This window comes from Urocitellus parryii, unplaced genomic scaffold (genome assembly GCF_045843805.1).
Source record: "Urocitellus parryii isolate mUroPar1 unplaced genomic scaffold, mUroPar1.hap1 Scaffold_248, whole genome shotgun sequence".
Taxonomy (NCBI): Eukaryota; Metazoa; Chordata; class Mammalia; order Rodentia; family Sciuridae; genus Urocitellus; species Urocitellus parryii.
The window spans coordinates 228,447-255,410 of record NW_027552464.1 but is presented as its reverse complement, the minus strand read 5'-3'; the positions used below and the strand labels follow the sequence as shown (position 1 = coordinate 255,410).

The 26,964-nt window shown below is 53.9% G+C and overlaps 2 protein-coding genes across 7 annotated transcripts in view; one reads left to right on the top strand and one right to left on the bottom strand.

The window, feature by feature from the left end:
• Positions 1-7,944: 7,944 nt before the first annotated feature.
• On the top strand, positions 7,945-11,887 carry LOC113182741 (hypermethylated in cancer 1 protein). Of its 2 annotated transcripts, none has more exons than XM_026388768.2 (2): positions 7,945-8,081; positions 9,550-11,887. In XM_026388768.2, exon 2 carries the CDS (start codon positions 9,570-9,572, stop codon positions 11,712-11,714), a length of 2,145 nt encoding a protein of 714 aa, XP_026244553.1. In that variant the 5' UTR covers positions 7,945-8,081; positions 9,550-9,569; the 3' UTR covers positions 11,715-11,887. The 2 variants fall into 2 exon arrangements, with proteins under 2 accessions (XP_026244553.1, XP_026244552.1); XM_026388767.2 differs by lacking the exon at positions 7,945-8,081 and adding an exon at positions 8,960-9,202.
• Positions 11,888-12,713: 826 nt separating this feature from the next.
• The window catches only part of LOC113182740 (SMG6 nonsense mediated mRNA decay factor), a 232,851-nt gene continuing 218,600 nt past the window's right edge, over positions 12,714-26,964 (bottom strand). For 3 of the 5 annotated variants that reach the window (XM_026388766.2, XM_026388765.2, XM_026388764.2), the window contains 4 exons: positions 21,176-21,329; positions 17,984-18,195; positions 17,617-17,698; positions 12,714-14,499 (listed from right to left, as the gene is read on the bottom strand). In XM_026388766.2, coding sequence (XP_026244551.2) covers positions 14,369-14,499; positions 17,617-17,698; positions 17,984-18,195; positions 21,176-21,329 — 579 coding nt within the window. In that variant the 3' untranslated portion in view covers positions 12,714-14,368. The remainder of the gene's footprint in view (positions 14,500-17,616; positions 17,699-17,983; positions 18,196-21,175; positions 21,330-26,964) is intronic. The other 2 variants (XM_077794548.1, XM_077794549.1) reach the window with 1 other exon arrangement.

Sequence of the window (26,964 nt, the reverse complement as noted above, 5' to 3'; positions counted from 1 at the left end):
CACTCTCAGTCCTCCTTTGTTGCCTAATTTAATCTCATGACTTCACCAGGTAAGTACTACTGTTAAACTAATTTTGTAATTGAGGAGAAAGGCACAGAGAAGCTAAGTACTCACCCAAGGCTGCATTCTGTTCTAAAAACTCAAACATTCTTGTCCATTATTTTTTTGTTGTTGATTTTTTTTTTTTTTTTTTTTGGTACCAGGGATTGAACTCAGGGGCACTTAACCACTGAACCACTCCCCACCTCTTTTTATTTTTAATTTTAAACAGGGTCTCCCTAAATTCTTAGGGCCTTGCTAAGTTGCTGAGACTGGCTTTGAACGTGCAGTCCTCTTGCCTCGGCCTCCCAAGCTACTAGGTGTATTTTTTTGAAATAGGGCCTCACCCTGTTGCCAGGCTGACCTCCCGACTCCTGGACCCAAGTGATCTTCCTGTCTCAGCCTCCTTCTGCTAGGCCTGTAGTGGCACTACAGGCACATACCACTGCACGTGGCTTTAGTCATTGTTTTCTCTGCTGTACTGCAGAAGATGAGCAGAGAGGCCACCCCTCAGTACTAAGTCCTGTTGTGGGCCTCAGCTTCTCAATCCATAAAATATGTTGGGAGACACACTAAATGATTTGTAAGATACCAAACAACTCTATCATTCCACAATCAGAACTCTGGTTTTTCCTCTTTGGTCACATCTTTCAGATGAGTTTAACTATGAAAGACTTGGCCTTAGTTCAGAATATCCCTACCATTTATTTTCCTTCCTTCTTTTGTATGGTACTGGGGATTTAAACCAGGACATCTTTTTTTTCTACCTCTGACTATACCTTGGATTCCCAAAGCTATGGAGAGTCCCTCAATAGCCCCAGTCCCAGAACATTTGCACAGGAAGGTTCTGCCTAATTAACCAGAGCTGATGTCTCCTCCCAACACCACCCCCTTATAAACATGTAATAGCCTAATAAAAATGCTTAAAACTGAAATGGTATTCTGCGGTTTGCAAAGATTTCTCAATTCCAGGGTGGAAGGTATAGCTCAGCTTAGCATTTACAAGGCCCTGCATTCTGGCTTTAACACCCTAAAAAATAAAAGCCAGGCACAGTGACACACCTGTATCCTGGTTACTCTGGGGCCTGAGGCAGGAGGATCATAAGTTCAAGGCCAGCATGGACAACTTTGTAAACCCTGTTTTAAAAGGATAGAAAGGGCTGGGGTTGTGGCTTAGCCGTGGAGCACTCGCCTAGCATGTGTAGGCCTTGGGTTCAATCCTCAGCAGCACATAAAAATAAATAAATAAAATAAAGGTATTGCGTCCAACTACACTAAAAAAAAAAAAAAAAAAAAAAACAAAAAAAACTAAAAGTAAAAAGGGCAAAAGATGTAGCTGAGTGGTAGAGTGCTATGGGGTTCAATCCCCAGTATTAAAACAAAAACATTTTTTCTATTTCTGTTTGATCCTTAAAATACACCTCCAAGAGGGATTATTGTTCCACTTTACAGAAGGGTCAGAAGTAGAACGTGGTCACTTAACCACTTGAAGCTGTGTTGGACCTTCCAGATGCACTACTCCTGTGTGCACAAACTTCAGTTTGCCCCCAGATGTTCACTGGAATCAAATGCCTTTTAATCTGGGACCTCAGGGTTCAGTAGGGTGTTGGTTATCAGGGAAGCAAGCACCAGCTGTCTTAGAAATAATTTAGGAAAGGATGAAGTGTGTGGAGAGGTGAAGAAAAATTGGGTTATTAGGTGGTGGAGTTGGGTTGCATTAATATTCCTAACACCATCCCTAGTGAAGTCCTGCACCTCAGCCAGCCTCTGCAGTGGGTGATACTGGCAGTGACAGGTGACACACACACAGTAATGTTTGTGAGAAAGTCACTGTTCACACGTCACTGGCACAATAGAACTTCTTCCTGTGATACAATTCTTTTTGGTGAATTTGAGAACCTCTGAAATTGGAATTCAGTGCCTAGAGATAGCCTGAATTGAGAATGCTGATAGTTCAGACAATGCTTTTAGAAACCAGGTCTCCCTCTGTGTGTGTGTGTGTGTGTGTGTGTGTGTGTGTGTGTGTGTTGTAGATGGACACAATACCTTTACTTCACCCATTTATTTTTTATGTAGTGCTAAGGATTGAACCCAGTGCTAGGTCAGCGCTCCACCACTGAGCCACAACACCCAGCCCAGGTCCCTTCACTTTAATAGCCCCCATGGCTCCTGAAAAAGTTGGGGAAGGGAGTGAGCAGAGGTTGTGGCTCCATTAGGAAATGGATTCAAGGGTTTCTTTCCTTGCCTCCCTCTCTCCCTCCCTCCCTTTTCTTTCTTTCTATTCCAGGAATTGAGCCCAGGGATCCCAGGGGCACTGAGCTGCACTCCAGCAGCTACTTTTCTATTTTTTCTTTTTAGTTTTAGACAGGGTCTCCAAGTTGCCGAGGGGCTGCTAACTTGGTGAGGCCGACCTTGCACTAGTGATCCTCCTGCTTCATCTTCCTAAGTCGCTGGTATTACAGGCGTGAGCCACCACACCCGCTCAAAGTTTTATTCTTTGCCCTCTGCCTGTTGAACTAGGAGTTCCTGGAAGAAAAGTGTGGCGTATTTAAGAAAACTTTCACCGTCTACCCACTAAAGTCCCGGCAAGCAAACAGCATTCTTCTGTGCCTTCAGGTCCCAGCAGCCTCCCTCCCACTAAGGAGAAAAGAATCCATATCCTAGAACTACCCCCTTCTCTTGCCGTCCCTCTGCAGCGGTACCTCCACTAGGAGGACAGAACACTGAGGCGGACTTTCAGACATTCTCCGCGAATGGTGCTTCCCACTCTGCCCGGGTGAATATGCAGTAGACACCCCTGCCCCCACCAGGGCCGGCCTTTGCCTCCCTGAGTACGCCTCCCTGCGCACACCTCCTGCTACCCCAGTGGACACAACCAATCTTGGCTCGTCGCCCCCGCCTCTTCCTGCTCAGCGTCTCCCCGAACCCTGGCTGGCAGGACACTGTGGTGCGGCGCGTGGGCGTGCTGCGGGGCGACCATGGCTGTAGACTGTTACCTCCGGTTCCCACAGTAACAATCGAAAGCCACGGTTGCCCTGGAGACGCGGGGGCGGGGCGCGCACCGTTGACGGCACCACGGCGGCTTCGGACTGGCTGACGTCAGCACTGCGGGGACGCGGGGTGGGCAGTGGCGTGGGTGCGGGCGTGGGCTGGCGCGCGGGCCGGCGGCTGGCGCGGGGGCTGTGCGAGGGTGCTTGTGGGCCCGCTGCCCCTCTCAGCCCCTGCAGACACCAAATTGGACAGCTAGATTCTGGCGCCCGCGCTGCGTCAGCACCACGGACAGCGACGGCGCGGGCTGCGGAACCCCCAATGACTGAGGGGTCCTGGGGCGCGGTGGGCAGGCGGCCGGTTCCGCGGTCCTGGGGCGGGGCCAGGCGTCGGTGGCCGTGACTGGAGACTGTTACTGAGGGCGGCCCGGGCAGTAAGCAGTCTAGAGCCAAGGTGCCGGCGCACTGCCCGGGCAAGGGTGGCCCAGTTGCCCGCGGCTGGGGACGCTGCTGCTCCTCCTCCCCCATGTCTCCCACCCTTCTTCGCCCCTACACTCGTGGACAGGCACGCGACTCCTGACGTCAGGATTCTGTGACGTCAAAGATGTCCCAGTGGGGAGGCACTTCCGGTGACGGGGGGGGGGTCGCTGGGTGGGGCGGGGCGGTTTTGCCCCGGCCCCGCCCCCGCCTGGTCCTGAGAGGACAGCTCCGCTCGCAGAGGCGGGAAGTCTTGGGCGCAGCGGGACCAGCCAGACGCGACCAGACCAGACTGGGAGGGGGCAGCGGGGCAGAATGCGGAGTGGGGCGGGGTGGGGGTCCCAAGAGACCCGTAGCCAAGACAGCGGGCAGGTGACCGTCAGTCTCTCGCTGGCGTCCCCGTTCAGCTGGTCTGGGACCGCGAGGCTGAGTCACCGCGCTGCCCGGAGGGGAGAAAATGAGGGGGCGCGCCTCCTGTGGTACCAGCACCTTCTCCCCACTTTCTTGGGAGTATGGCGTAGGAACCCCACAGAATGCTTCGGCGACTCTGGGGTCTGTCCTCTGTCCGATGCTCCTCCAAAGTGGTCGCGTCTCTATCTGGGCTCCGGCAGGTGCTGAGCGAGGTTGTGTCAGCCCTCTGGTCCCGGCTCCATCAGCTGTGAAGGAACCTCGTCCCTCCCACCCTGTCCCAATCCCCACTCCGGAGAAACCCTCCAACCCGCCGCCCGCGGGTCTCCTCCTTGCCCTCCCATCAGTGTCCGCGCAACGGTCCATCAGTGGCCCGTTGGTTGGTCGATCCCGCTTACCTGGCGGGCCGCATCGCGCCAGCGCCCGCTCGCCTCCCGCAGCCCGGCTGGCGCGGCAGCTTTTATAGGCGCGCGTAGTACTCTTGCGGCGGCTCATTCATGCGGCCGCGGCTCCTACACACTGACGCGCTGCCGACGTCAGCAGGGAATTTAGGAAACGGGAAAAGGGGCTATTTATAGTGGCGAGGCGGGGAGGTGGGGGGGGTGGGGGTGGGGACCGAAGCGACAGGGATCTGGAAGGGGGAGGAGGGTGCGCGGAAGCAGGATCGGGTAGGAGGAGCCGGCGCCCCCTGTCCTGGCCTACAAAGGGTTAACTTTCCGGAACTGCTGGCTGGGGGGCCCCCGGGGGAGGATAGTGCAGGGAGGGTGCTGCGGGCCTGTTACATGTTTATTCACTCTCCCCTTCCGGAGCTCTGGGACTCCTGCGGACTCAGTCCATTGCCCCGCCCAGCCTTGGGGTCCTCATATGGTAGCCCCAACCCCAGTTTTCAGTTACTGGACCCAAGAGCTCTGATGTCACAGGATGCCCAGGGACGTGTCACACCCCGCATGGCCACTGTGGTGTCATCATCCTTTTTTTTTCCGGGGTTGTATAGGGAAAGAAGCTGGGCCCGATGAAGGGTCTAGGGCACAGCAAGTGCTGTGGTATGCCATAGGGGTACCGGGAGGAAGGGAAGAAGGTAGGAGAGCCCAGGAATCTTTGGAAGGCTTTGGTGTAGGAGACCAGGCCAGAGAAATAAGACCCAATGGGGATCCAGTTACTAGTAAGGAGCTGGAGACCAGAGGAAAGGCAAAAAGTTGAGGGTGACCTGGGCTTCCCAGAAACGAGCAAAGGGTCCTCTAGGGAGTTGGGAAGGTATCAGGAGTTTCTGTCAAGTAAAAGGGAGGGCAAGATTGGCAGTGCCAAGCTTTGTCACCCATGTGTCACCTCAGCATTCATTTGTGGAATAATGGGACACTGGCAGGGCTCACATGAAGGTACAGGAGACCAAGGACTCAGCAGCTTGGCAGGGAGGGGTCTCCAGGGGTGGCCAGGACCACTTTTTAGAGGAATTCGGTTTCCCGAGGGTTTAGAGTTTGGCAAGAACCTATGCCCCTAAACATCAGTGGGAAAATGAATAGTCCTGGCCCAGCCCAGCTCTATCTCCAGTGGGGAGGGGAAGCTGGACAGCTAGACAAACTTGGACTGGACAAGGGAAGCTTCTCCCCACTTTTTGGGAGAATGGTGTGGGGAAGTGTGGGGAAGAAGCAGCGCCAGGCTGGCTGGTGGATCTGAAGCAGGGAAAGGTAAAGATTGAAGGATGAAGTCTACAGGAGACCCTCGGGACCCTGATGTTGCCACTGGGTTGGAGGCAGGGCTGCGAGACTCTTCCCATTCAGAAGTAAGGAGGACTCCAAGGTAGGGCTGGGGCAGTGACTTAATTGGGGAATGGACTAGGGCAAGTGCTGAACAAACAAACAAACAAACAAACAAACAAAAAAGATCGTGGGCAGATCCTGGATTGGGTCAGCAGGGGTTAGACTATGCTGCACAGAAGGTGGCACAGGGCTGAAGGGCTCCTTACCCTTCAAAGGGATTAAAGAGATGAGGTCAGAGAGGTCAGAGAGGCCCTTCTTGTCCCTTGGAATTTGGCTTCCAAAATGTATTTTTTTTTTTTTTTTAGGGAGAAGGGGGCTTTTGTCCCAGTTATCAGCCTTCCTACCCAAAAGGAGAACTCCTATTAATCTGTCAAAATCCAGCTCCAAGAGCAATTTTTTTTAAGAGAGAGAGAGAGAGAGAGAGAGAGAGAGAGAGAGAGAGATATTTTTAAAATATTTATTTTTTAGTTTTCGGTGGACACAACATCTTTATTTTATTTTATGTGGTGCTGAGGATCGAAGCCAACGCCCCGCGAATGGCGAATGCCAGGCGAGAGTGTTACCGTTTGAGCCATATCCCCAGCCCCCAAGAGCACATCTTAAGAACCTTCTTACTGCTCTTCAACACTCCGTATGTACTTCCAATTCAGCCCCCATCACGTCTCTTGGCAGAGATGTTGGGTGTTGGGGTCCTCTTCCCTAGAGGCCAGAAACATTGCAGTCAACCATTTTCATCTTTGGAACCTCAGTACTTTTTTGGTGAAAACGCCATGGGGAGATAGAGGCGTGGAAATGGATATGGCAGATTCAGAGCTTGCTTCGGAAGCGAGTGAGGGACTGACTGACTCAAGAGGCGGCGGGAGTCAGGTGGACCTGTTTGGACCAGAAGCTGCCTCCAGGCACCAAAGCTCTGAAGCAGCTATCGGAGTAAACAGAGCCTCTGGGGGGCGCCCAAGTCCTTGGTGTCTGAAAGGAACAGCTAGTGGCCGCACCAGCAGCCCCTCGCCGAGTGACTCAGCCACTACCTCTGGCGGGGGCGTGGGGGCTGGAGAACAACGCGGAGGGCGGCTAGCGCGGTTCCCGCCAGCCAGAGGCGGGGTGCGGTTGCTAAGCTCTCCAAGGCCTCCGAGAGCCGCGATCTGGGCGAACCTCATCAGTTACCATGGTAACACTGCGCCCCAGCCTCCCGCTCTAGGCCACTGAAGAGGCGCAGCCAATCAGAAGCTGTGGGCGTTCTCGGGGACCCCTCCCAGTGTGTGGGCGGGGGTCAGGAGATGCGGGGGGAGGAGGCGGAGCGTGGGCCGTCGAGATGCGGTATTTGCAACAGTTCTGGCGTGTTCACCCAGCTGCGCTGGGACACTTCCGGAATAGTTGTGGAGCGCCAGAGAGTCAATACAGGGTTCCCTCCAGAAGAGGCATGGCTCGCGCGTATCAGATTGATGGACCATCTAGGGAGGTTCCAAGCTTGTCTTGTTTCTCTCCGGTTGGAGAAAAGCCAGTCACTCGGGGGTCCTTCAGAATGCCTTACAGAGGGAATCTGGGCGCTGGGCACTGTCCAGCCACTTCCAATCAATTATCCTGGAGTTTCTCCAGAGACCCTCAACTTCAGGGTAGGCTATTATGGGAACACCCCTGCCCAGATTCACGGGAGTTCCACCAGGCAGCCCTTGGAGTATCACAGACAGCTGGGACTCCAGGAGCGGGCGTAGGTGTCTGTGTAAACATGTGTGCCAGCGAGTGTCACTACCTGGTAGGGTCTGGGGGCAAATGGGTTTATGCTGTGCATACCTAACACATATGACAGAGCGAGGGTGGGCGTGTTGGGGAGTAGATCCAAGGGGACGGTCTCCTCCAGGAATGTCTAAGGGGAGTCACCCGAGATCAGCTACCTTTGTCTCGCTTAGGATTTCCATAATCTCCATCTCGTTACCTACTGTCACCATCTATTGTTATCAGAATTCCTCCTTGAAGGCAAGACTTCCTAATTGAAGCTATGTTCTTAGAAAAATGTACGCATTTTAGCTCAAAATCCAAAGGTTTATGGACTTGCATTCGGGACTTGGAGTCCAGGTGGACACATCTGGAAGAATGAACCTGCACATAGGTCTCCTGCCCAGCTGGGCATCTGCGAGTCTCCAGCCCAGGTGCGCCAGAGAGGTTTCTGTGGTCCAGCGCAGAGTCCCACACTGCCGCGAGGTGGCGCCATAGCCGCAGCAGCGCCTGCCGGCCCCGACCGCTCCAGATAAGAGTGTGCGGAAAGCGCGGCGGGGCTGAGACGCGACCAGGACGCGGGGAGGACGGACCAGCAGGACAGACCGACCGGGGGCCCGGCGGGCGGAGGGCAGCACAGCGCAGCCACGTCCCCCCTGGATCCGCCGGCAGCCGGGCCCGGGGCTTCCGACATGCCCCCCAGGTGGGTCCTGGCGCTGGGGACCGGGAGGGACAAGGGACCCGGGACAGCCCGGTCCTCGCGCGCTGGCCGCCTCAGGCGCATCCTCTGGCGCGGGCGCCCCATCGCGATTGGCGGCTGGCGTTCTAGGCTCCGAGTGTCTCCCTCAGAGGGCTCAGGACCGCTGGGCCGCTGCTCCGCGCCGGGTTCACCGCGGGGTCAGCGGCCCGAGGCCGGCTCTGCCCGCACATGGGCTGAAGAGGCAAGGCGAAGGGAAGGGGAGCTGGCGGGCGGGGCTGGCAGGGGCGCTGCCCTGGCACAGCTCGGCGCCTGGCAGTGGGGCGGGTGGGGCGCAGGCTAGGAGCTGCCACCGCCGCGGGGAGGAAAGACCAGCCGGGCTGTGGCTGCAGGTAACGGACTGCGAGGCCCTGCGGGCCAGGCGGGGAATGGGGTCGGGAGGGCGGGCTGGAGGGCAGGGGAACTCAGGGCTTGGTTCAGGCCCCGCAGCCGCCTGGCAGCTGGAGTTGGGGGCCGTGAGGCAAGGCTGGGAGCGGAGAGACTGGGGCTGGCGCGCTCCTCCCGCCCTGTCTGAAGTTGGGAAACTTTTCCCCAAGTTTGGGACGGCCGAGTTCCGGCGAAGAAGGGGCCGAGGGGAGCTGGGGAGGAAGGCGCCGGGTCCGCTAATGTACAGCTGACGCCGAGGCCCGGGCCGGAACGCGGGTGGGGCGCAGGCCGAGGTCAGGGCAGCAGCCGGCTGCTCGCCGTGCCCGCCCGGGGCGCTGCCCCCTCCCTCCCCTGGGAGCTGCGTGGCTCCCCCCTCCCCCCCACCTGCTTCCTGCCTCAGCCTCCTGCCCCGATATAACGCCCTCCCCGCGCCGGGGCCCGGCCTTCGCGCTCTGCCCGCCACGGCAGCCGCTGCCTCCGCTCCCCGCGCCGCTGCCCCGGCCCCAAACAAGGGCCTGACAGCCCCTGATCAGGGCGGCGCCGGTGGGCACCGCGCTCGAGTTCTCCGTATCACCTCTTCCAACTGGGGCAACTTCTCCCGAGGCGGGAGGTGTTTCCTATTCGGCTCCCTTTATCCCCACTTGGGCAAACTTCTCGGCCCTGAATGACTTTTCCTGAAGCGGACATTTTACTTAAATCGGGTAACTGTCTCCGGAAAGGGTCACTTCGCCTGAACAGTTTTCTCCTTGGAAGTCCCCAGCACCTAACCCGTGTGCCCAGCAGCGTCTGGGCCTGGGGCGCACAGGCCAGCCTGGCCTCTTCTCCATCCGCAGGCGTTCTCCTCCTGCTCGTTACTCTGCTTCGGGCCCGCCGGCCTAGGCTTCCATTCCAGGAGGCCGCTGAACCTCCTCCACCAGTGCCCAGGCCGCGGTGCTCGATGCCCCTGCTCAGCTGAAGGGAAGGGGAAGTGGAGGGGAGGAGTGCCGGTCTGGGTACAGGAGGCGAGGGCGCTGCGCGGCTCTTACCCAGCTGGTGTGTGTCCCCGCAGGAGAGTGTGCTGGGCAGACGATGCTGGACACGATGGAGGCGCCCGGCCACTCGAGGCAGCTGTTGCTGCAGCTCAACAACCAGCGCACCAAGGGCTTCTTGTGCGACGTGATCATCGTGGTGCAGAACGCCCTCTTCCGCGCGCACAAGAACGTGCTGGCGGCCAGCAGCGCCTACCTCAAGTCCCTGGTGGTGCATGACAACCTGCTAAACCTGGACCATGACATGGTGAGCCCGGCAGTATTTCGCCTGGTTCTGGACTTCATTTACACCGGTCGTCTGGCTGACGGTGCAGAGGCTGCGGCGGCAGCGGCCGTGGCCCCGGGGGCCGAGCCGAGCCTGGGCGCTGTGCTGGCTGCCGCCAGCTACCTGCAAATCCCTGACCTCGTGGCGCTGTGTAAGAAGCGCCTCAAGCGCCACGGCAAGTACTGCCACCTGCGGGGAGGCGGCAGTGGCGGCGGCGGCTACGCGCCCTACGGGAGGCCGGGCCGGGGCCTGAGGGCGGCCACGCCGGTCATCCAAGCCTGCTACTCGTCCCCGGCCGGGCCTCCGCCGCCGCCTTCCTCTGAGCCGCCGTCGGGCCCCGAGGCAGCGGTCAACACTCACTGCGCGGAGCTGTACGCTTCGGGCCCGGGCCCAGCCACCGCACTCTGTATCCCAGAGCGCCGCTGTTCCCCGCTCTGCGGCCTGGATCTGTCCAAGAAGAGCCCACCGGGCTCTGCGGCTTCTGAGCGACCACTGAGTGAACGTGAGCTGCCCCCGCGTCCGGACAGCCCTCCTAGCGCCGGCCCCGCTACCTACAAGGAGCCACCACTCACCCTGCCGCCGCTGCCGCCGCTGCCCTTCCAGAAGCTGGAAGAGGCCATACCGCCTCCGGACCCGTTCCGTGGGAGCGGTGGCAGCCCCGGACCCGAGCACCCCGGCCGCCCCGACGGGCCCAGCCTCCTCTACCGCTGGATGAAGCACGAGCCGGGCCTGGGTAGCTACGGCGATGAGCTGGGCAGGGAGCGCGGTTCTCCAGGCGAGCGCTGCGAGGAGCGCGGCGGGGACGTGGCAGCCTCGCCCGGGGGCCCCCCGCTCGGCCTGGTGCCGCCGCCGCGCTACCCGGGCAGCCTGGACGGGCCCGGCGCGGGCGGTGACGGCGACGACTACAAGAGCAGCAGCGAGGAGACTGGCAGCAGCGAGGATCCCAGCCCACCTGGAGGCCACCTCGAAGGCTACCCATGCCCGCACCTGGCTTATGGAGAGCCAGAAAGCTTTGGTGACAACCTGTACGTGTGCATCCCTTGCGGCAAGGGCTTCCCCAGCTCTGAGCAGCTGAATGCGCACGTGGAAGCTCACGTGGAGGAGGAGGAGGCGCTGTATGGCCGGGCTGAGGCGGCTGAGGTGGCTGCTGGGGCAGCCGGCTTAGGGCCCCCTTTTGGCAGCGGTGGGGACAAGGTCGCTGGGGCTCCAGGTGGCCTGGGAGAGCTGCTGCGGCCGTACAGATGCGCGTCCTGCGACAAGAGCTACAAGGATCCAGCCACGTTGCGGCAGCACGAGAAGACGCACTGGCTGACCCGGCCCTATCCATGCACCATCTGTGGGAAGAAGTTCACCCAGCGGGGGACCATGACGCGCCACATGCGCAGCCACCTGGGCCTCAAGCCCTTTGCATGCGACGCGTGCGGCATGCGCTTCACACGCCAGTACCGCCTCACAGAGCACATGCGCATCCACTCCGGCGAGAAGCCCTATGAGTGCCAGGTGTGCGGTGGCAAGTTCGCACAGCAACGCAACCTCATCAGTCATATGAAGATGCACGCTGTTGGTGGTGCGGCCGGCGCTGCCGGCGCGCTTGCAGGCCTAGGGGGGATACCGGGCGTCCCTGGCCCTGACGGCAAGGGCAAACTCGACTTCCCAGAAGGCGTCTTTGCTGTGGCTCGCCTCACAGCTGAGCAGCTAAGCTTGAAGCAGCAGGACAAGGCAGCTGCAGCCGAGCTGCTGGCGCAGACCACGCACTTCCTGCACGACCCCAAGGTGGCGCTCGAGAGCCTCTACCCGCTGGCCAAATTCACCGCGGAGCTGGGCCTAAGTCCCGACAAGGCGGCGGAGGTGCTGAGCCAGGGCGCTCACCTGGCTGCTGGACCCGACGGCAGGACCATCGACCGTTTCTCCCCGACCTAGCGCGCCCCTTGCTGGCCCGCCTTCGCCTTGCCGTTGCTTCTCGGCCCGGCCCGTACCCCTAAGGAGAAGCGCGGCACACCGTGCCTGGGACAACTAGTAGCAGCGGCGTCGTCGCCTGAGTGGCTGCCCCACCTCTTTGCGGCCTCACCTGGCCTCACTGCTTTGTGCCTTAGCTGGGGGTGGGGATGGGGGAAAACCCCAGGACGGGGTGGGATGGGGGAAGGGAGATTTATATTTTTGATATCAGATTTGACCAAAGGAGACCCCGGCCTCTCCCTGTGGTTCTTTGGCCCCCCTCCCCCGGCTCCATGCTGCTCTTTGGGGGAGGGGTGTCACTGTTGGGGCGCTCCCAGCCCTACCTCCGGCCCTTGCGACCACACCCATTCTCACTGTGAATCTCCCCGCTGGGGTCGGAGTATCGGGCAGAGTTGTGGAGAGGGGAGGGGACTGAGCCAGCCGGAGGCTCCCCACCTTCTGCTCCTGCCCGCCCGGGACTGATAATGTGAAGTTCCTCATTTTGCACAAGTGGCACTAGCCCCAGGGCCAACCCTTTCCTCTCCAACCACCAAGGTGAGGAGTTATGGAGCCAGGGCCAAGACAGCCCTGGCTTGCCTCATCTCCCACTCCCACGGTGTCCCTTACCCTTCCCTGGGGCCCCGGATCATATTTATTGCATGCTCCCCGGGTGGCCCCCCCATCCTGAGCCCAGCCTGGGCTGGGCTGGAAAGCGGTCTCCTTAGCTCCCTCCTCCTATTTTGTATATTTCCTACCTTGTACACAGGCTCTTTCAGAGCCGCTTCCATTTTCTATACTCGAACCAAACAGCAATAAAGCAGTAACCAAGGTTCCCAATCCTGCTCCTGTCTTCTGCCCCTGCACGTGGACATGGGTGGGCTGCACCAGGGTGGTGGAAGAGCTGCATACATACAGGTGTACAAGCTCAGATCTGCCTCCCCTCCCCAATCCCAGAAAGACATCAGCAAAAGGTCAGACATGTTTCATAACTAAAAATTTATTAAGGAAACAAAACCAGTGCTGCAAATGGGACAGAAAGAAGAGATGGGTCTCCCACCCACCCAGTCATTGGACTCAGTCAGGGAGAGGATCTTAAAGGAGAGGCTGGGGATCCTATAACCCAAAGAGCCCAGTCTTCTGAGTTGAGGGTCTGGGGAACTTAGACCCCCCACACTACTGGCTTTGGCTCTGCTGCAGAGCCCCCCCCCCCTTTCAGGCATTATTTTGGGCCTTTGGGAAGGCATAACTCCCATCCTTTGGGCAGGCTATACCTGGTCAGTGGGTTGTTGGGGGATTTCCCCACTGGTCCCATCAAGATTCACCTCTGTCCCACCTCAGACCCTGCCTTCCTTAAGTCCTCTTTATCTCTACCCTTGGTTTGGAGGAACTGGATAGAGGACGCCTCCAGTGTGAGGTTGTGAACATGGATACCAGGTAACTGGGCAAGAAAAAACTCAAAGGCTAAAGGGCCCCTGTGTCAGTTCTTCTGGGGAGCAGAGGGCAAAGCCAGAAACAGTGAACATGCCAGGTGAGGAAAAGCCCCTCCGGGCACTAGACTGCTCTACCCACAGGCTGGGCTATACCAGCCTCAAAGCTTCTCAGCACAGGGGTTTGGGAAGGAAAGACAGGTAGAAAGTTTTATTAGGTTCCTGACACAGGTAGCAGAGGAGGAAAATTCAGAGTGATAACTTCCACAACAAGAACTGAGCTGAGGAAGTTGGAGGGCTGGGGAGGGTGAAAGGAACCAACTAGAAAGGGAAGCAGGTGAGAGGATATTCTGGAGGGAGGGCAGGCAGGAGGGGGATGGTAAGAGTTGAGGAAATTTCCCACAGGGGTTCCAGCAAAAGGCAGGCTGATGGGGGAGAGGAAACAGGTAAAGGCCACCCAGGAAGCATGGGCCTGAGACCAGATTCCTTTCCCTCTAGACCCATGATCATCCAAGGGAAACCAAGGGGCAGAGTGCAAGGGACCCATTGATGTGGGTGGGAAAAGGAGTAACAAGATGGGAAAGGAATAGCAGGATGGGTATGGGTGTTTGGGTGCGGTTAGAAGAGGTGGGGGGGCATAGGGCTGCTGTTAGGGACATGGTGTCCAGAACCTAACTTGGGTCCGTGGGGGATCCAGGCCTCAGGGAGATGGAGAGACACCCTGGGCACTCTTGTCACCATAGCCAAAGCCTCTTGGATACATCCAAGACAAAGGTTCTGCAGAATAAAGGGGCCCGTGATTTCACCTGCTTCTGATGGAAACTGTAAAATCTCTACCCCATCACCACTGGAGAAAGGTGGCGAGTCCTTGGGGTGAGCTGGCCTTCCCCCAGCCCTGGAATGAGATGGGAGGGAGAAAGGCTGAGAGAATTGGCGGCCTATCTGGCTTGCCCACCTGTTGTTGCTGTAGCCAGCCACTTCCCTGCTAAATCCTGGCAGCCCAGGAGGGTCCCAGCAGCTTCCGCCCGACCCTTGGGAGGGGCTCTGTGAGGAGCAGCTCCCTCACAGCACGGCCACGGCGTGGGTTGGAAGAGGATGGTTTATTGTCTGGGTGGATTGGTGGCTCAGGCACGTGGGCATCTTCCGTGCTACACTGGCGCCTGGTGGCCTCTCAGGAACGGTTCCATGGGGGTGGGCCCTGGCATGGCCCCCTCAGCCCACCTGGGCCCATGTGAGGAAGGCTGGGATGTCCCGCACAGGCACATTCCTCGTCAGTGCCTTTACACGCAGGTTCCGGTCATCAGTCAGCAGCACCACCTCCCGAAGGAGGCGGATTGGCTCCTCTGTTGGCACAGAAGGCAGAAGGGCTTCACTGAGGAGAGGTGGCAGAGATAATTGCTTTGAAGGGGATGTGGGACTAGAGGGGACAACACCAGCCTTTTCTTAGCCTTTCCATAAGTCCTTTCCTTCACCCAGACTCTTGGTCCAGGGTGTCCTTCCCCTACAGTTTAGAAAGGGCCGGGATGGACCAGGGCTGCTCTTCTGCTTTGGACTCCCATCTCCCACACAGGACTTTGTTCTGCCTTGTGTCTGAGAGCTGCCCAAACCTGTTGGCCTCCACAGACTTGTCTTCCAGAACTCTGAACTGAAGAAGCAGTTTCACTCCTGACTGCATGGCTGGCCCTGGGCTCACAATACCACACTCTTTTTCGCACATCTCCTTCCAAGGCCAAGGCTTGAAACATCCAGATATAGAAAAGCAAAGATACACAGAAGCCAAATGCATGGCTCCTAAGTGTGGTGAGAGGCTAGCTAAACAGAGCTCTGAGAAGGTGGGCAAGGGTCCCTAGAAGAGTTGTGTCAAGGGGTTCTGTGGCTGTAGCCAACTGGTTTTCTTCTATTAAATTAATCCATGTATATGAAACAGTATAGAAGAGCAGAGAGTCAGGATTGTCTTCTCAGCTCTCTGTCTCATACCTAAGGGGTAGTTCTTTATTTCTTTCCATATTTCTTAAAGCACATTTACAAGTACTTATACGTATATGTGCGTGTGTGTGTCTTACAACAATGTTAATCATACTAGTCATACTTACTTTATTTGAACTTTATATACTTTAAAGATCTTTCATATCAGCACAGATACCTGCCTTTCTTTTTAGAAGAGTTTTTAATCCTGCCATTACCTCTCTTCTCCTCTTTAACCTTTAAAGTACTGGAGAAAACTTAAAGCAGGGCCACTCACTCAGACAAGTGATACCCTCCCCCTGGCATGCCCATTCAGGCGGCAAGTCCACTTCTCAGTTCCAGGCTGGGCATTTTCTGGAGGAGGTCCTGTAGACAGCGAAGCTCAGGAAATGTCCTGCAGTGCTCACTGCTGCGTGGGCTGGGGGACTGCTAAGATCCATGTCTGACCTGAGAAGTTTCAAGCTTGCCAGCTCTAGGCAGGGAGGCTAAGAACTGGCTTTCAGCCTCAGGAGTTGTTTGGGGGATGAGGGAGGGAGAATCCTGTGGGGTTGATGGTGTGGGAGAGGAGAGGAGGAAGGAAGGTGTGATGGAGGCACAGGGCTGTGATGGGCAGAGGGAGAAGGTGGTGGCCATGGGTAATGGGAGACCCCTTCCATTGCTTGGGTGGGGACTGGCACCCTGGGGTATGTAAGTATGGGGTAGGGTGGTGGTAGAGTGTGGTACATGGGGCTCCCAGCTGGCTGGCTGGAGCCCCATCCTTCCTACCCTGGGCCTCAGACAAGGAGAGTCCCAGGCCAACCAAGGCCCAGCATTGCTGGCAGGGGTCTGCAGGGGTTTCTGTGGATACTTTGAGACAGTTTTAACAATAAACATCCTCTGTTTTGACACTGGTAACTTCACTTTGTTAGAAACCAGAGACTGTCATCTTGTCAGGCCCCATCCGCCATAATCCACATGATTTTAAAATTCAACATCGTTTACACATAAACATTTGGTGACGGTTTCTCTGTGAATCTGACAAGTTAATCTGCTAAGAATTCACACTGACAAATGGGGTTTGATTACACCAGCCGTTGCTGATGTAATTGTGATAGGGGCGGTCCCCAAGATGGCAATGAGTTCCTGAAGGCTGCTTAGGGTGAGGTACAGGGGTGGAGAGACTAGTGGGGCTAAAGCCAAAATGCAAGTGTGCTACGAAACAAACAGCTCTGAGTTTGAGCAGTGTAGGAGCCAAAAAGGCCTTCAGCAATCCTGCCTACTTCTCCCTGAGAAAGGACCCTTCTAGGAAGCTGCCCTGTGGCAGAGCACAAGCTCCTCTGTTAGGCTTGGCAGGATTTCTTTTTATCACTTGAACATTCCAGATCTGGCCCTAAGGGACAGTACATGCAAACCATGTGACAGGGCCCTTCTGAGGAATTGCAGTTGTGGACTCATGATCAGCCCTTGGTGGAAGGAAGGAGTAGGCGAATAACCGCTTTAGGAGTAACTGCTAAAGAGCCAACAGAGGAGAGAGAAGGGTGACAAAGATGGAGAGAAAATGACAAGAATATATATATATATATATATATATATATATATATATATAGGAGGAGAGGGAGAGAGAGAGAGAGAGAGAGAGAGAGAGAGAGAGAGAGAGAGAGAGAGAGAGACCAAATGGTGAGAGCCACCAACTCTGCAGATGACACTGAGCTAGGAGGTTCTAGGAATTCTTTCAAGAAGGAGGAGAAGAAGAAAGTCTAGAACTAGAAGTAGAAAACCATTGAGTGTCACTGATCCCGTGGGGCTGTGCAAGAAGAAATTGAGGGTTGAGGCAGATGTTTACGCACTTGGAAGAGAACCCTAGGTCCTCTGGCCCAAAGATGAGACTGTGCTCACCAAAATATTCTTTAAAAGCTAAGCTGTGGGCTCAGCCCTCAAACTTTCACTTGCCTCCAACTCTAACTGGCCTGAAAAAATGCTACAGCTCATGGCCATGGAGGCCTGAAAGAAAATCCCACTCCTTGCTAGGGAAGTGCCCTCTGCCCCAGCCCTGATATAAACACTCAGGATGCACTGAGAAGGGTAGGAAGGTGAGTATCACTAAGAAAAGGGAGCATGCCCACTAAGGGCCACGCACCTCAAAACTGTAGAGGTCTGTCCTCAGAAGACCACAGCCAGAATAAGCTATGCTGAATCATGAAGACATTCTTGATGCCCCAAGAAAGGAAATGGATGAAGACTGAGTGGGAAAGTTCACTACCTAGAACTGGACTTCCTAGGCTAGGCTCATCTCTAGTTTGTCCAGGATCCACCAGATTTATCCCCTGGGGGTGGGGAGGGTATGACTGGGAGACCTGACCTCAGGGAGGGAAGCAAATGGGCTGACCTTAAGTTTGCATAGATCCTGCTTAGACTTCCTAGGCCAGGGCTTGCAGCGGGTCCTTAGAGGGCTGGGAACGGGTAGGATGAGGTAAGGCAGGGAAATGGATGATCCCGAGGCAGAGGCCAAGCTGTACCTTTGCTGGTGGGCATGAAGTCCTTGGCCTTGTCTTTGCAGTAATGGAGGCAGCAGGAAAGGATCAGGTCATCGTTGTTACCCTGGAGGAAGACACTGTGAGAAGCACCACTGGGCAGGAGGGGGCGCCATGCAGAAGAGGCATAGGTGTGTTTCCAGGGCTACATCCTAGGGTCCTTCCCCTGCATGCTCTGGCCCTGCTTGGCTGGCTCATAACTGCTGAGTGATCTAGGAGATAAGGGACTCCCCACTCCTAGGCCTCTATGGCAGCTGCCGTGGTTGGCAGGCCTTCCTTTAGTCCCTCCTTTCTGGATCCCCTGTTTTGACAATGGGCTGTGGGACTTTCCCTTCCTACTGGGGGGTCTCACCAGCTGGCCAGTGATGTCTTCACTGCGGAAGGCGATGGATTCAAGTTCATTGCCTCGGCTGGTCAGAGCCCGTAGGCAAGAGTCCCGGCTCTCGAATCGTCGCTCGAGAAACTCAATGGACTTCCGGGCCTTTTCTTGCACCACACGAGCATAACCGCCAGCCCGGTGATCTGTCTCCTGCCCCTTGGCCAGGCCATCCAACTCATTGATCACTGATGAGACAAAGCCCAAATGGTATCAACCCTAGCAATCCTGTCGTTTTCATCCTCTGTTTATTCACTTTCTCAGTCAGCCCCTTCAGATCACAGAAGCCACCTTTCCCAGAGGAGTCTTCCAGTGAAATTAGGGTAGGAGAGGAGCTTGTGGGGAAAGAGAGGTCCTATCCAGTCAAAGTGCCCTATCCCCTTTCTACTTCTTCTCTTGGGGTCTCCACCTTCTTTCTGGGAGGAACACAGGAGGGATTTTCTGGAGCTGCTGTCTTCAGAGGAACAAACCTGGCCCCTCTATTGCATTTTTTAATTATAGCATCAAATTAGAAGGTTTCTCAGGAGACCAAAGGGAAAGTGAGACATTCTGCTTGGGCTACTTGATCCCCAACCACTACAGTTCCAAGAGGGGTAAAACTATGGCTCACCCATCTGGCAGAGAACAGGGAAATCACCATGTTAGTCCCACTTCCTAGGGCCCTGGTATTCCTCAAAACCATTCGCTTGGCACAGTACTTCCTTGATACTATATGTGTGTATGTGTGAGTGTGTGTGTATGTGTGTGTACATAGTGTGTGTTTGCCTGCCTGTCTATGTGTCTGGGACATGGCTTCATTTTCTGGTGAAGATTCTTTCCAAAATTCCAGCCAAAAGCCTGAGGTCAAGTGGGAAATATGCACTCCTTGGGGGCTCCGGGAGAGTTTGGGGTCTGAGGCCTCTTCTTAGTACAATGATTCATGGCTTCGGGAGTCGGCATGAGCATACTGTTCCATGGTGAGCCTGGCACTCATTGTCTGAGTATTCGGAGACACTTTCTGGAAAGGTCCCACGTGGGAGAGTGAAAACACACAGACACACACACACACACACACACACACACACACGATGCCCAGGCTTTTAACAACCTGAGGCTATAATGTCCACATAATGCATAGCTGAGGCTAGGGAGTAGTGGTGGATGGGGGTGTATGGTACAGCAACAGAACATCAAACAGGAAAAACTGGTATTCTATCCCAAATCTGCTTTCCTGCTTCCAAACTAAACAGGCTTCAAAGGGGAAGCTTGTTTGTGCTTCTGCACCAGGCGGGACTTCTCAACGCTGGGGTCAGGCCTAAGGAGCACAGAGCAGGTTAAAGAGCACAAGAAACAAGCAGGGAAAGTTGTCGGCTTAACTCTTTGCTGCTCTGGGCATTAGGGCAGGGGTCCAGCAAGGAAAGCATGGGTGAACAGGAGCCCTCCTCCTGCATCCCTGAGTGCGGGGACTATTGAGCTGAAGCAGGTTCACAAAAGCTAGTCTGTGTGGCTACAACAGAGCTGTCAGTTCTCAGCACCCTGAGGCTCATCTACTGTTTTCTACATGTATCCTCCAGGTTTTCTTGTTTGTTCCCGCCCCGCCAAGCCTGGATTTCCCCATTAAACCATAAACTCCTCAAGGCCAAGGGCTGAAGCTCTGTCCTTCACGGAATCTCTCAGAAACAAGGAGACTGAGCACATAGCAGGGACATAATTCGTGCTGGTCACTAAGAAACTTGCTAGTCTGGGAAGGCATCTGAAGTACCTTGTGGGTCTTAAGAGGGCTCCTAAGATGTCAGCAAGATCTCTTGGTTGTGCCATTTCCTGACCATCTAGCAGACAAGTGACCAATTCACTTTCTTTCCCATGATAACTTCCTGGGTAGGAAAGTATAGAGATATACTCTGAAAGACAGCCTGCCCCAGGACCCAGTGAGGGAGATGAGAAGCCCAGGACAAGGTGATGGTCTTTCTGCTCTGCCTTACTGACAGAAGTTGCTCTTCTTTTGAAGTAAAGAAAACCTCTTGGGTCTGAGGGCCTGGGTTTAAGAGTTTCTCTGGCCAGGCCACATGGGGAGGGGGAAGGAAGACAGGGAGGGTGGAGGCAGGGAGGAGGGCTGCATCAGTGCCAACATTCTCAGGTGGTGCTAACGTGTTTCCCACAACCCCCCAGGGTTCTACAGGCTCTGCAGGGGCGGATGTTTCCTGCCCTTTGTTTCCACCCCCATCTGGCACTAAGACACTTGGGACTGGGAGGGAAGGCCCAATGGAACATCTTGGCATGGATGTCAGAGGTGGCTTGGCAGGCAGACTGCCAGTCTGGTGGCTTTTCCAGAGGACATGGCTCCCAAACTTGCTCCAAGTGGCTGCTGAAAAGGGGGACATTAAAAATCCTGGACTTTGCAATCATCTCCTCAGACCCTCTGCCTCCAAAGTAGAGCCATCAGCTATATCAGCTACATTCAACAGGAGCCCAAAGCCCACCATAAGGCTGACCCACGACAGACCACCAAGAACTAGGGGTGCCCGGACAGTCCCCTGAGGAAGGTAGCTCAGCTGGGCTCGTCTGGCCAGAGGGAGGAAAAGCAAGCTTGATGGGTCCTGAGATGCTGACCCCACACCCATGACCAGACAGCAGCAAGTGCCCAAGTGGTAAGAATCCACAGGCATGAGCCAAGGGTTTGCTCTGGAGGACTCCCATCGGCCTGGCCTTAGAGTGACACTGGCCAGAAGAATGCTACCTCGAACCAACAGAATGATCATGAAAAGCTACAAGACAATCAGACCAAAGGCATCTAACCACTTCAAAATCCTCCCGGCCTCCCTGCCAGACCACCCAGCAGCACTGCCGTTATCTGCCAGGGCTGAGTGTTTACCAATAACGGGAACCAGCTTTGCTGTTTTACTGCAAGCTTTATAAGGATAAAAACAAGGGCTGGGCTCATGCAGCCACTGGTTGCTGGGACACAGGAGTCCATTTGCTCAAGCAGTTTAAGCCATGGATCAGTCATAATAATTTGAACTGCTTTGATTATTAAACAATTTTCCTTGCCCCACACATTCCCTACCTCCCTGTAAATCCTGTGTTACACATGCACAGCGGGGCTCCGCCTGCCTGGCCCTGGGCATGGGGCATTTGTGGAAGGAGCTGCTGTGCACATGCAAGGCTGCTCTGCCCTCCCACCCGGCTCACCGATGAGGGGCACCACCAGGATGTACTTCCTGCTCTCCAGCAGCCGCGCCAAACTGGCCAGGTGGTCAATGAAGCCGTTGGTGTCTGGTACGAGGAACAAGGGTCTGATCTCCAGCTCCATCTGCCTCATCTGACTCTGGTCCTCCAGGACAGCCTAAAAGGACACAGAATAGTGAGGGAGCCAGAGAGTGAGCAGGAGAGCTGGTGGGTAAGCCAGGGCCCTGACTCAATGGTGTGTCAGCATCCTGCCCCCGTGCACCTCTTCCCCTCAGTCTATCAGGCCTAAGAGACGGAACCAAGGGCTGAGCATGAGAATGCAACCAAAATCAAAAGTGACCAAATAGCCCAGGGGATGGGACATCACTAAACCCTGCCTAGGACCAAAAGAGGAGCCTGATGGTACTCTGAAAGTAGGACCCTAGGCTAACAATCAAGAAGGGAGTTGGGTTCTTTGGGTATAAAAGGGGTTTCACAGATATTATTCAGGTAGCATATACAAGTGTACTTCTCAATCCAGACATTTAGAAATATCCGGAACAGAATTCATTATTTCAGTTCACTTCACTGTGTACTTATAAAAAACTCACCAAAAAATCCAATGAAATTAAACTCAAAACCTATACAAAACCTATACAGCAGGACTAAGGTGATCACTAATAATCAGTCTCCCACAGCAGGAGTCCATGCAGTGAAATGAAGTAAGACCAGACTCACATGTGTGCAAAGAGCAATACCCAGACTGATCACAACTGCCACTACCTTCCCCTTGCCTTGCCCGTTTCCTAAATGTTTTTTTTTTTTTTTTTTCCCTTTCCACCACAATCCTGTATAAGGGATACTATCACTAACTTCATGTTTCTTTAAATTGACTTTAAGTCAAAGTCACTTTTTTTGCTTAGCCTCAAGCACATCCTATCCAGGATATAAAGTTTTGACAGCCTAGTCATATATTTACTGGACACATGTGCAGCTGAACTGCCATGATAAAAAGTTGAAGAGTCTTCCCCAGCATCACTGAAAAAACTGAATTCACGTGGCACCAATAGTCTGAGTACCACCTCTCACTTCTTGGAGAGCCTAGGGCTTGTCTGTTTTACAGGCTTTTGCATCTCTCAGGGAAGCTCCATCTCTCAGGGAAGCAAAAGCCCAATGTTCTCAAGTCTGGCAGTCTTAAATGTGTGGCAGTGGCCCGTGGAGACAGGCTCTAGGTATATCTGTCACTACAGAACATGGTCATCATTGTGTTACTTCCTCTTCTGGGGATCATGGCCAGAAAGTGAACTGATCTGCTGGCATTGGCCCAGACAGCATGCTCCCTGTGTAGGGAGCCCGCAGGCACCAACACAAATCTGGCAGGGCAGGCAAGCAGGTCTCAGCCTCCTTACGCCCTCTCATGGCCTTCTGCCACACAGCAACTTCAGCACACAAGCACCAGGCAGGGGGAGTGGATGTGCGTGCCAACTGGGATGGGGCCCACAATGCTAGGCCTGGCCACTAACAGTCAGTGAGAAGGCTGCTCAGGGTTCACTGACAGTGACAGTAAAACTGAAAGGGCATACCTTCAAATGATGGGGGTGGTTTCTCTGTGACCTACCAGGGACCTCTCCCTATGAGTAAGTTGTTGCTGCCACTGCCACCACAGCTGGTGGAAGGTACAGGCCACAGGGTACTGGCAGCATGAGAAATGCAGCCAAGAGGCCCAGGCTGCTGAAGTCTTCCTACCAATCTCACCTCATGAGGGGAAGTACCACTGCTGCCAACCACCTTCCCAGGGGTCCTGGATCACTGCCCCTCCCCAGAAGGCTGTCATTGAGAGGGTAACACAAGTCCACCAATTTTGACTTGGGCATTTTATAAGAACATGAAATGGTCCCAATTCAGGTTCAGTGACCAGCTTGTGATTCCTCTTCATGCAGAGGAATGCCAGCATTCCCACTCCTCCTTTCCCCAGGCTTCCATTCTCCATCTAGCTCTTCTGATACCAGGAGTGGTTTTCCTGGTACTCTAGGCCCCAACTCTCTTGTCTTCCTGAGTAAGGGAACAGAACAAGCACTGCCACATGGCTCAGGAGGATGGGGGATACCAGCACCTGTGTAGTGACAGAGGCCCAGGTCCTACTGAGAATGGCATCTCAGTTTTCTTGCCTTGAAAAATGACACTTCAGCCCTGGTTTGGCTCCAGCAAGGAAGTGGAACTGGCTGCCATTTTTCACCCTCTGTAAACAGTGAGCTCCTAAGGCTTGTATCATCCTACTTCTATGCTGGCAGTAGGCAGAAGGGCCTTTAAGTCAAGTGGCCAAGGGGGGGGGGGCGCAGAATGAGCCTCCTAGGATATCCTGATGACTGGAAGAAGCAAAATCTAGAAGCAGGGTCCAGGGAAGCTAACTTCCCTGGGTTCTTAGAGCTCTGGTTGGTGACCAGAAAGGTGAACTGAATTTAGCCTCTTAGGGTGGTGGCAGCCTTGTTGATTCCTGGGGATGGGGCAGGGCCAAGCTGTGTGTGGGTGGTCCAAGCTAGGCTGCCCTCATCCGGTCCCAGGGACGCCCGCAGACAACTTCCCTTAACCTGGCTCTGCCTAGTGAGTCACCACACAACTGCTTCCTGTTCCCCACATGCCCTCATAGAGTCCTAGGAGATTAGACAAGGCTGCTATCTCTTTTCCTGGGGTACCAGTGGGTCTTGAGTGGGCAGGCTTAGACCTCTTAAAAAGAATGGAAGGCCAAAGAGGGCTCAGGAGTCCACAGGCACTCTTCTATGGGTGTCTGTGTTTCCGGTCCTTTCTGAGTGGCTCTGTTTGTGTGTGTGTGTGTGTATGTGTGTGTGTGTTTAGCATTTGCCCTCCCAACTTTTCCAGATTTTACCCGTCAGATTCCTGGCAGCTGTGCACGGCGCCTGTGCCGGCCGTCACGTCCCATTCTGATCTCTGGGTCGCACGGTGAGAGAAGGACACAGGATGCGCAGGGAGTGAAAAAGTGATGTCGATGGGGAGGGTGCCAAGTCCCCACTCACAGTCATGGGACACTTGGGGAGAAGAGGGAAGCATGCTGCTGTGGAGTTCAGAGGCCGGTAGTGAGATTTATTTTTGTTTGTATGAGTAAAAAGCTGCAGAAGCCTCTGGTGGGGGTGAGGGGGGCACAATTGGAATGTTGGGATTCAGACAAACTGGTCCTGGCCTTGAGTCAAGTGTGCTGACCCGGAAGGAGAGTCCCATAAGAACCCTTCTGAATGTAGTGAAGCTTGGGCCATGCTGGTCCTTGGACAGTACACTAAGAAGCTGAGAAAAATGCAGGCACTCCAAATCAGACTGGCAGCAAATGAGATTTGTGGTAATAAGAACACTCATATAAAGTGTGTAAGAGAAAAAATAACAATTCTGTTTCTGGAAGGTGCTAAGTAATCGATGTTCTCTAAAGTATGAGAGCTTCCAGGAGCAAGGAGGCAGAGAACTGGGCAAGAGAGAATACACAATAATGCCTAAAGAGGAAGCTAATGGGCTTAGGTCTCCAGATAGGGCTCTTTTACAGGTTAAGTTCCTTCTTCTATACAGAAGATTTTATAATGCTGAGCCACTGAAAATTGAGACACTGAGAATTACAAATAAAAGCAATGCAATCAGCTGACATGGAAGTTATGGAACCCAGAGAACTCAGATCATGAAGTAGGGCCAGACCAGGAAAAGGCCTTCTTGGGTCTTCCTTTGGCTTAGGAGCTCCACAGGAGTGTGTTGCTTCATGCATCCCTGGGTCCCTCTGTCCATAGAAACATCTTTACCAGAAAGTAAAGGTTTATAACACAGCAAGTTTCTGTGTTCACCTTGTATGTGAAAGTACTTAGCTAAGTGCCTGATACGTGTATTAGCAATTCAACAAATATCAATTTCCTTTCTTCTTGCCCAACTCTCTTTCACTTTGTATGTATCCAGGAAGGTAACTATCTGAGGAAACCACTAGAAAACAAAACTGGGGAAGGGGAAGAGTGGGACACAGGACTACTAATTTCTTTTCTGACTCACACACAGTAGCCATGTGCAATGGTGAGTTACTCGAGAGGCTGAGGTGTGAGGATGGCTTGAATCTTGAAGTCTGGGGCCAGCTGGGTAATATAATGAGATTCTTTTTCTTAAAAAACAACAACAACAAAAAACCCAAAAATTCATAGTACAATTGAATTGTACTATGGATTGAACCTAGGATGGTCTACAACTGAGCTGCAACACCAGCTTTTTTTGGAGACAGGTCTCATTAAATTATCCAGGCTGGTTTTGAACTTGTGATCCCCCTGCCTCTGCCTAAGTCACTGGGATGACAGGTGTGTGTCACCATGCCCAGTGTCATGACTGATTTTTAAAATTTTATTTGCATTTTTTTGTGGTACTGTGGACTGAACCCAGAGTTTTGTGCATGCTAAGCAAGTGCTCTCCCACTGAGTTACATCCCTAGTCCAGCAATTTTTATTTTTTTATTTTATTTTTTAAAAATTTCTTCTTTTTTTTTATAGTTGTATATGGACACAATACCTTCATTTTATTTGCTTTTATTTTTATGTGGTGCCAGGGATTGAACTCAGGGCCTCACGCACGCTAGGCAAGTGCTCTGCCACTGAGCCACAACCCCGGTCCCAGATATTTGAGATAGGGTTTTACTATGCTGCCCAGGCTGGGCTTCACCTCTTGATCTTCCTGCCTCAGTTACCTGAGTAAGTGAGATTACAGATGTGTACCACTATGCCTGGCAATACTACTGATTTTTAAAAACTGTGGATGTAAATGAGAAATGAAAGCAAGCAAGCAAACAAACAAAAAACCAAAAAGAAAAAAACCTCAACAATTCCAATAGGAATAGTTTGTGAGATAACCACTGTCAATAACCAAAGGGAGTAGTTAATGCTTTGGATATAGAAAGCAGGTAGAGCTTCCCCTGGGAGCAATAGGGTTATTGTCTTCATTTGGGGTATTTTGCTAATGGGAAAACTGCTCCTTAGGTTTCCTTTTCTGGATGTCCCAAAGTACCACAGCTTAACACATACTTGCCTTATTTTAAAAATTATGACATTTTCAGGTTGTTTTATGAGGACTGATTGTATTTGCAAACTAGACTGTAAGGCGCTTCAGGAGAAATGTTTACTTTTCTTATAGTTTCTTTTTTCTTGTCTTTTTTTTTTTTTTTAGTTATAGATAAACACCATACCTTTATTTTATTTATTTATGTTTATGTGGTGCTAAGGATGGAACCCAGTGCCTCACACGTGCTAGGCAAGTGCTCTGCCACTGAGCCAGAACCCCAGCCCTGTAGTTTCTTCTACAATAGAAATATAGCAAACAGAAATAGTATAAAGCTTGATGTATCATAGGAGCTCAATGACCTAACCCACACAGTCTTAGAGCTGAAGAGTTCTTTAAAGATAAACTTATCGCATTTTAATGGATAACTCTTTTTCTGAAAAAGATGAAGAAGTTTGTCCTTTCCTGAGGAGCGAGAGTGGTAGAGCTAAGCATGATAACTCTCGGCTTGCTCAAAGTAGCAGTCTAAGGTTGTTTCAGCCAATGGCCTGACCATTCTGTGGGAGGGCGGGACACTGGGGATGCTGCTGGAACCAATGAGGTGGGAGCAAACTGGAGGCCCAGCACCATATTGTGTGGAGAAGCTGGAGTGGGCTTGGGCGGTGCCCAGCTCTGCAGTCTGATGTGCTTTCCTGCCCTGGCGTGAACGTGCCCCTGGCCTGGTAGTGTGCTGGCTCCACCCTGCCTCCGACAGCTAGGAGCCAGGGCTGAGTGTCTGCCTTCCGCTAGCT